We start from the raw sequence: 9,520 nt of genomic DNA, 5'->3' as shown, positions 1-9,520 counted from the left end.
TTGAATTTTTTGTATAAAATTAATTAAAATTGCTAAAAAAATTTAGCTATGAATCATAACTCGAACAAGGTGATGGGTTTAATGGTTGAAATCGAAAACTTGAACAGTATTACTTTGAACAGTGTTTGGCCGGGTATCCGTTACAATATTACTTTGATTATGTATTGTATTATTGGTATTAGAAGAAAATATTTAAATTATAGTTGAAAAGTTAGTTCAATGGACAAAACATCACTTTAAATTTTAAAACTGTAGTTTAATGAATTTGTGAAAGTCGTATAAAATGATAGTATTAGTAGAATGGAGCATTTTGGACATCCCAAAGGGAAAAATGTCGTACAAATTGTGACAAAAAAAGTATTAAAACGAATAAAAGTTTATCCGCACCAGGGTATACACCATATCATAGTTAGGTGATTTTATTAGATAAAAATATGAATTAATTAACCATGACAAGTTAAGGAGAGCCTTGGAGCAACGGTAAAGTTGTTTCTGTTAACTTATAGGTCACAAGTTCGAGTCCTATAAGCAATCATTAATGCTTGCATTAGGATATGCCGTCTACTAATACCCCTTAAGTGCGGCTCTTCCCCCTACCTTTCGTGAATACGGATGTTTTGTGCACCGAGCAGCCCTTATAAGTGAGAGAAATCTATCAACAAATACATGTCATGCACCTATTAGTTTGGTGTAAATATCCGGTGCGAGTGAATTTTTACCATTAAAACAAGTCATATTGGCATAGTCTATACAACTATAAGCTGATCCTTCTCAAATGTGTAGACTCTTCAGGATCATGGAGTCCCCATAATCTTGTTTGTTGCTGCATCACCAAAACTGAAGTCTCACTTTCAATATCTGAGGCTGCAAGTAATTCTCCTATAAACCCTAATTCACCATCCTCATTGTTCCTCTTTGTTAATTGTAACAAAATTGGTGAGTCTATATGTCTTCTACCAACCATAACCAGATCATAAAAATTTCCCAATGATTTAATAACTTCTAACACGTCAGCGCCCCTATTCACCTCTGCTTCTTGATAGGAAACTTGTTCGGAACGAAGAAATCTGTGATTGAATTCACTCAAGATTTGAGTATCAAGAACCTTACTTCGTTCCGTGCCACCAACAATGTTTTCGGAGGAACTTGATCGTGTGAATCGTATTAGTGTCATTTGTACACTAGGATGTCCGGACATTCGTTCTGTATATGATAAAGCTTCGCGATCATCTGCACCCCCAAAGAAGAGGACCACCACTCTATACAATGAAGGAACTGTGATTGCATACCGGGATTTTTTCGTGCTTCCTCGATTGATAAGTATCCCAACTGAACAAGGAGCTTTCTCAAGTACATTCTTGTTTAGATGTCTATATGCATAAGATGTTTCAATTCTTTTCTCAAAGATCCAATGCTTGTGAAAAGGGACAATGATAAGAGTTGTTCTCTTTTCTAAAGCAAGAGAACAAACATCATTGTGCATTGTTGCATAAGGTGATATCCCTTTGTAACACTGTACCATGATAAGGTCATTGTTCTGTTGTCCAAATTTTTCGAAAGAATTGAAGATTCTTTCGGATTGTGTTGGATTCAGAGATGGCTTGTCACGTTTCTGATGTGCTACAAGGACTGAGGAGGCGCGGCCTGCAAGCTTAGTAAGATGAAGGACAACCAAATTTACGCGACTTTCTTTTGTAGGGTTAGAGACTTGAAGTAAACTGATGACTGCGCGAACATTTTCTTGGCTGTGTATGCAAGCAAGTATACGAAGTTCATCGTTTTCTCTGCTATGCATTATAGTCCTCCTTTTGTAGGCTATGTACCGTCTTGAAGGGTCATAGAGAACTTTCACAAGAGGCGATATAACTCCTGTTATAACAACCACTGAAATTAGCATGATCGTATAGTTTTCTTCAGACATGTCCTGCATTAGAAATACATTAATGAGTAGGCCAATTTCATATGTACGATAAAAGATAATTCTACAATCTATTGTGTGTGCAAGATCCATTTTAACCTTACATAGAAGGAGCAAAGTGTTTATCAATATTAAAAAGGGCAGACCAGTACACTAAGTTCCCGCTATGCCCGGGGTCTGGGGAAGAGCCGGACCACAAGGATCAATTGTACTGCAGCCTTACCCTTACCCTGCATTTCTGCAAGAGGCTGTTTCCACGACTCGAACCCGTAACCTCCTGGTCACATGACAACAACTTTATCAGTTACGTCAAGGCTCCCCTTCATGTTTATCAATATTACTATTTCAAAAAAGAGCATAGGGGCTTACTTTGTTCTTTTTAAAGTCATTCAAGAAAGCGAGTTCCATAATGCCTTTGGAGTTCATGATCAAAGCAAGAGAGAAGGCGTCGCGTAGTGGCACTCTCCAGAAAAGAAGAGGCAATATAGTTCCCATGATCTTTCCAATAAAAGCAACTAAGACAACCAACTGTAGCACACCTACATTTCTCAACCTTACAATTGAAAAGACGTTCATTTGCAATCCACAAATGGTGAAAAAGGGTGGCATAAGCAGCACAGATACAAAGCAATCAAGTCTTTCAACTAATGCAGAACCTAATGGCGGTCCATCTGGTATCACCAATCCAAAAAGAAAACAGGCAACAATAGAACTAAGGCCGATCGCTTCACCAGTGAAACCACACCATAATAGTAGAACAAGTACCACAAAAACATAAATATGTTTCACAGGTTTACCCTCTGGTGTTTGTCTGATTGCCCATAAAATTGCAGGACGGAATCCGAACGCGATAACAAGGATATAAAGAGCACCAGACACCAATGAACCCAAAGTTACTCTCACTGATTTTGCCTTAGCTAACTCTAGAGCATACTTTAGACTTAAAATAGTCCAATGGCAAATATCACATATAATCGAAGACGAAGAAGCTAACCGTCCTATCTCCGAGTTAAGAATCTTCAACTCGTCAAGAAAACAAGCAATGCCAGGGTAAGCTGTCATAGATTGAAGAATAACTACCCTTGAAAGCAGAGTGATGAGTTCTTTATCCAAAGATAGAAACTTTTCAAGAAGAAACGCCGTGAAACTGGCAAGTCCAAAAGGAACAAAGAAGCCCAAAATTCCTACAGCTAAAGCTTTTCTGCTAGATTTTAGAACAATACTGAGATCTATCTTAACTCCAATCTGAAAAATGAAAAGCATGAAACCAAAGACTGATACTGTATCCAGTACTGATCTTCCTTTACTAGGAAAAACTTTTGAAGAAACTTCTCCATTTTTTCCAATGATCGAAGGACCGAGTATCACACCACCCTGTTCAACAACAAGTTAGTAAACAAAATTGACCAATAATTTACTTCAGAAAGCTATATATTTAGTATTTCTTATATTACGGATAGCCATCAATAATTTATAGCTGTGTTAAGTACATGATTAATACATGTAGTAGGGTCGTATTATAGCAAATTCAAGGTTTCCACCCCCTTAGGCCCTAAGCATTTATATTGCAAGTTTTCTAATCTTAGGGCACCATGACATTCAATATAACTGCTCATAAAGATTGATACGAGGGCCTATGCTAATATCTAACTATTGAAGACATTTTGCCAGTATACATGGAGTTTTTACCGAAGTTTCTGGGAGCTAGTGACCCCTCAGCCTATAGTGTGCATCCGGCTCTACTTACAACTTTCTTTAACATTATATTCGCGTTAACTAAAGAATAGACATTATCATTAATCTTTAATACTAAAAGTTTTTATCAAAACACTATTCCATATGATAATAGTATTATTAATCACTAACACATTTTTCACGAAAAATGTTTTTGATCCACGATCAAACGCCAGAGAAAATGACTTCCATCGTACTATTAGGACATCTTTTCTATGACAATGGTGCCCGAACCAACTTGCGCACCTCACTATTCTATTAGAAACCTGCTGTCTCCCACCAACATATATATGGTAACTTTACCCACCAAAGCTATACAGGAAGAAACTACATTGTGTTTTTTTAATCTGTGGTCTCCAAGGTTTGCCCCACTTGATTGACCACAACCTCGGGTGCACTACTAGGGCAAATTATAGGAGAACCATTAAATAAAACAGAGAAATAAAGAAAGAAAGGGATATATATATACTTACGAGAATCTGAGAAACAATGAGGGGTTGGCCAAGAGGTTTGAGAAGTGATTGGATAATGCGAGTGAAAACAGAAATGAGAGAAAGCTGTAATAAGAGAGCAGGAACAGAGTAATCAAGAGGATCATCACCAACAAATAAACCTTTGGAATTGATCTGATTGAATGAAGTACAAACTAAATTGGCTCTTAAAGCCAGGGCATTGCTCATGTTTGAAACCCAATTAAGGGGCTTTAATTTCAGCCCTATATATATATATATATATTGTGATTTCTTGATCTTTAGTTTTGCATAATGATCATCATTATTGTAAAGAGAAAATTATTTGTTTCATTTTGTTAAAGATACAAAAAGAGAGAGAATTAGGGGTAGAGGCAATGGCTTAGCACAGAAGGGTGGGAACCCCCACCCCGTCTTAGAGAATGGGAAAGATGAATGGAGGAGCATGAAAAGTGGAGGTAAATGACAATTAATACGTACTACTTTCCAAATTATATGACATTTTCTTGTTGTTGTTTTTTATTTTCATATTGTTATCACTTTATGTTAGTTTTTTCGCTTCGATTATGTTGTTTTTTTTTTGGTTTCTCGCCCGGTATCGATATTCGCATTGGAGCCTGACTATATTCGGATTCGCGCCGCGTAGGGCCCCATTCGGGGGAAAGCGCTCCCTACAAGGATTTTTTCATACCCAGGGCTCGAACTCGAGACCTCTAGTTAAGGGAAGAGCAGTACCATCCACTGCACCACATCCTTTGGTGGTGATTATGTTGTTATCTTGCTGGTGTTGGTGCTTATTGCTATTGCTTCTTTGTTTTTCATTTTTTCTAGCTAGGGTCTAGTGAAGACAGTATCTCTACCTCCTCAATGTTGGGATAAAGCCTGCGTATACATTACCCTCTCCAGACCCTGTTTGTGATGATCTTGTTATTGTTGTTGTAATACTACTCCCTTTGTTCCAGTTTATGTGATCTTATTTCCTTTTTAGTCCGTTCCAAAAAAAATGAACCCTTTCTAAATTTGGTAACAATTTAGCTTAAACTTACAATTCTACCCTTAATGAGAAGCTTTCATAACCACACAAATATTCTGGACCCTTTTTTGACTTGTTTAGGACCACAAATTCCAAAAATCTTCATTTTTTCTTAATATTCGTGTACAGTCAAACAGGTTCACGTAAATTAGAAGGGAGTATAAGATTCTCACTTTTCCATGGAAACAAATTAAATTAATAATATTAAACTTTTTATGCGACTCTATCAACCTAACTTTTCAACTGCTACTTCATATTTTCCTTCACTACCACAAATATAACACTCTATGTAATTGATATTGACATCTTCAATTCTACGTTTCATTCTAGTACCGTCTATGACACAGTAATGATTTTGGCAAAAAATAAATTCCTTTTTGCAGTTTTATGCTACAGGTTATTTGGTAATTAAATTGCATATTATGCTGATTATACAGTTGATATAGTCTCTTTCAGTAATTTGCCATTGTAGCATCTATGCATCTATGAATGCTCGGTAAAAAATATTCATACAAGGTCCGGGGAAGGGCAGCACCCCAAATGGTATTGATGTAACCAAATGCATAGTGGTTGTTTCCACGACTCAAACCCGTGACCTATAGGTCACACAAAGACAACTTTACCGTTGCTCCAAGACTCCTCTTCTAAAAGTTGTTAAGAATAGTTTTGCTTATTTTCTGTTGTTTCTTCAGTAACCAATAAATGGTTGCAACTCAAAGCTGGAGAGGAAAATAAACCAACTTTGAATTTGATTATACTTTGTCCATCTTAACTGGAGTGGGTTCAACATGATTTCATTTAACTTGTCTATTATCCAATTTTACTTCTTTGCACCCCTCAACTAATGAACAAACATGTCAAAACAGAAGTATACAAAGAATCAAAGAATATTTGCCCCTAATGAAATGAAACCATTTACAGGCTACTCACCACCATTGATGAACTAGAACACCTCTCTCTCTAAGAGAAGAAAAAAGCTCCAAACAATGTGCATATGTCTTCTCATATTTAGGACTCCTTTTACCAGGACAACACTTTTGCCATCTACTATAATGACATTCAAGAAACAACTCATCAATCAAACATATTGCACCAGTCTCAATCAACCTTGGTATCAAGTGAAACTCAGTCCCTTCAACATCCATTTTCACAACCAAATAATCCCTTTCTTCAGCCAAACTCATCAACCATAATGCAAAATCAAACCCCTTAATCGTATCCAAATCCCCCACGAAATTCAACGACGATTGTGCTGATTGTACTCTCCCCATCCCTCGACCCTTCTCCACGTTCTTCTTCCTACTCGGCTCTCTACTTATCTCGAAAAACAACGTCTCGTTCCTCAACCAAGCTGCATATGGCAAAAGATTAACTCCCTTTTTACTATACTCGTCGTGAAATTCCCTATCAGCTTCAATCGCGTATACCTCGAATTTCTTGTTCTGTTTCGGATACTGTTTGTTGAACCAACTACCAATGCTTGAACTATAACTCCTTGCTCCAACATCAACATAAATGTACCTATTTTTAAAGCTTATATCAACCATTGAAGACAAATACTTCAGATTCCTAAAGTTCCTCTTCAATGTTATCCATGGTTTTATTGGCTCTTCCTCAATTAAAGGCTCCAATTTTCGAATTAATTCTCTTTTATACCCTGAAACAACACAGTCATTACTCATTTTCTCGAAATCAATACACCTATTTTTGTTACATCGGGCCATAGGTTCCAATCCTGTCACCTTTACTTTTTCGAAAATAACTTCGCGAATCAAAGGCTGCCACGTGTCAAAACCGTCAATTTCACGTAACCTTATCAATTTGAAAGAATCGAACAATTGAATCAACGAATCGAGACTGTAATTATCTTTCGTTATTGTGTGAATAACGAAAAAACCACCAGGTTTTAGAGTTCTAGAAACTTCTTTAGCAAACTCAACTGGCTTCGTCGATTTTTCGAGAACTCCGTCGGCAGCGTACTCAAAATCGAAAGTGTTCTCATCGAACCGCTGGCGAATAGCGTAACCGTGACGAATCAACGGCGAGGACGATTTGTTGAAAATTCCGATCGAATCGACGACTCCGACGTCGATCAACGCCGCGACGTCTTGGCCGGTTATGGTTTCGATGCACAGAGACTTGGAATTAGGAGAAAGGAAGCCGTCAGCGATGAGATCTTGGAACACGGAGTAGTAGTAGTTCCTGACGCCGGTGCCAGAATCCGGTAACTCGCCGTAGATGGAGATGGAGTTAGGGTTTAAGCTTTCCGGCAAGAAGCAGAAGTCGCTGGAGTTACATGATTTGCCGCCTTTGACAGTGAAGACGTAAGCAAAACGAGCGAGGAAAACGAGAACCACGAAAGAGACGAGTCGCACCAGAATATTTCCCAGGAAGTTTGGTTTAAGTGTGAACGCCTCCATTGAAGCATCGAATGAGCTCGACGTTGGCGCCAAGTCGATATTATTGAAATTATGTTAAGAGTTTATTTTTTGTGGTTTAGCGAACCCATTATAAGCATTCAATTTGGGCCTTAAAATTAAACTCATTAGTCTTTGGGTGATTTGCACAAATAGGATACTTTGGTGCCACTTTTAATTTTTTGATCCCGCTTATTCCATGAGTAAGATTTTAAATATAAGAAGATATTACATATTTACGGTGAGGTAAGTGGGGGCCAAAAAATTAAGACCATCCATTTTTAAGTTCATTGAATGTAATTTACTATTAGACTTTTGAGGAATTTATGTATGGGTTATTATAATTAGGGGAAGTGACATATTCTACCGGTTGATTAAAAATAATTATATCTGCTACAAATATATAAAAAATATTTATTTTGTCGCCCATTATTTTTGGGAGCGGCCATAATAAGTAATTTTTCTTTTTAATAATTACCCTTATTTACCTACTTTTAAACTAGTTACAAAAGATACCCAATTCACCAAAATTATACTCCTTAAATCACAGAAGATCCATTTTCTTTTCTAATCTCTCTCGCCATCTTCTCCGTTCATACCCCTAAATCTCTTCCTTCTTTTAATCTCTCTCTCTCTCATGTGTATTTTGAAATATGTTCCTATTGAAATTTATTGGATGTTGTTTTTTGATGTGTAAATTGTGATGTTAGATTTACCATTAAAGGATCTTGAAGCTTGAATTATTTTTTGGTAATAACTGTGAATATTACCATAACAACCCAAATACTTTACATCCTAAAAGCATCAAGTGTACTAGCTTGTCCCAATACAACCAAATCTAAAAAAAATCCTTCTAAATATAGAACTTCATCCACTACGAAAGAAAAGAAAAATCAATTGACCTATAAACTAACTACACAATCGGTGTATCAACAATGGATATTGTCTAGCTCTTCTGGACTCTACATATATGCTCAATCTTTCTGCGAGCTTCTTCTTTATTTGGCCGACACAGAATTCCATGTTCAGGTTGATTTGTCTACAAATTCTCCAATTCCTAGCTTGCCAGGTATGATATACTATTGCTCCTATTATTGCTATTGCTACTTCCTTCCTGAATTGCTTCCAATGCCTCCTTCTAATCCATTGTAATATCTCAGGTATTGCCATGTCTGGTAATTTGATGTCAACCCAACTTGCCAATGCATCTCTCATATTTTTTACCCAGCAGCAGTCCCAAAACAGATGTTATTGAGTCTCTAATACTCCCAAGTTACACATGCAACACTAAGCATCTCTTGTGATAGGAATGTGCATTTGTAGCAGTCTCCCATTCGTTTGCAATTTTTGTTGATTTGCTAACCATAACACAAATCTGTTCCTGGGTAGCATCACTCTACTCCATATCAAATTCATTTCCCAACTTCTTGACATATGCCCTAACATTGCATTGTAACTGCTAGAAATAGAATAAGCTCCATTACTAATCAAAATGCATGTGTTTCCATTGTACCATTGAGTCATGCTATGTTTTAATCCATTAATCTTCTTCCAATACCAGCTGCAATCCGCAGGTGGATTGAGATCCCAAATGTTCCTACACGACCTCATATACACACCATGCACCCATCTTACCCATAATACTTCCTTATTGGTCAGTAGTTGCCATAATAGTTTTCCAACAGATGCCACATTCCAAAGTTTACACCCCTTAATATTTAACCCTTCACACTTCTTTGGTCAAGTCTCATGTTACCAGTGCTATCTTTTTATGCCCTTCTGTGTTGCCCCATAGATACTCCCTGCATTTTTCGTCTACTTCGTTGATAACACTTTGAGGGAGTATAAAGATAGCTCCTCAAAAAATAGTATATTGCAAATAGCACTGCATTAATAACTTGCAGTCTACATGCGTAGGATAGCCGTTTTGAATAACCTGACTGAATTC

The 9,520-nt window shown here is 37.1% G+C and overlaps 2 protein-coding genes across 2 annotated transcripts; both read right to left on the bottom strand.

Annotated features, from left to right (window-relative positions):
• Positions 1–654: 654 nt before the first annotated feature.
• LOC107824641 (cation/H(+) antiporter 15-like) lies at positions 655–5,080 on the bottom strand. The gene is made up of 3 exons (XM_016651441.2): positions 4,126–5,080; positions 2,288–3,292; positions 655–1,924 (listed from the first exon to the last, which is right to left on the bottom strand). The coding sequence occupies exons 1-3, from the start codon at positions 4,330–4,332 to the stop codon at positions 755–757; spliced, it is 2,382 nt and encodes a 793-aa protein (XP_016506927.2). The 5' UTR covers positions 4,333–5,080; the 3' UTR covers positions 655–754.
• Positions 5,081–5,887: 807 nt separating this feature from the next.
• LOC107824642 (uncharacterized) lies at positions 5,888–7,920 on the bottom strand. The gene has a single exon (XM_016651442.2). It carries the CDS (start codon positions 7,573–7,575, stop codon positions 6,082–6,084), a length of 1,494 nt encoding a protein of 497 aa, XP_016506928.1. The 5' UTR covers positions 7,576–7,920; the 3' UTR covers positions 5,888–6,081.
• Positions 7,921–9,520: the final 1,600 nt, after the last annotated feature.

The sequence above is a fragment of the Nicotiana tabacum genome, chromosome 3 (genome assembly GCF_000715075.1).
Source record: "Nicotiana tabacum cultivar K326 chromosome 3, ASM71507v2, whole genome shotgun sequence".
Classification (NCBI taxonomy): Eukaryota; Viridiplantae; Streptophyta; class Magnoliopsida; order Solanales; family Solanaceae; genus Nicotiana; species Nicotiana tabacum.
This window is presented reverse-complemented; position numbering and strand designations above follow the sequence as displayed.

Excerpts from the sequence above, each read along its gene's own strand:
- LOC107824642 (XM_016651442.2), bottom strand. The coding sequence starts at position 7,575 with ATGGAGGCGTTCACACTTAAACCAAACTTCCTGGGAAATATTCTGGTG.
- LOC107824641 (XM_016651441.2), bottom strand. The coding sequence starts at position 4,332 with ATGAGCAATGCCCTGGCTTTAAGAGCCAATTTAGTTTGTACTTCATTC. Across the intron at positions 3,293-4,125 it reads TCATTGTTTCTCAGATTCTC|GGTGGTGTGATACTCGGTCC; the intron begins GTAAGTATATAT and ends GTTGTTGAACAG. Across the intron at positions 1,925-2,287 it reads ATGACTTTAAAAAGAACAAA|GACATGTCTGAAGAAAACTA; the intron begins GTAAGCCCCTAT and ends TTTCTAATGCAG.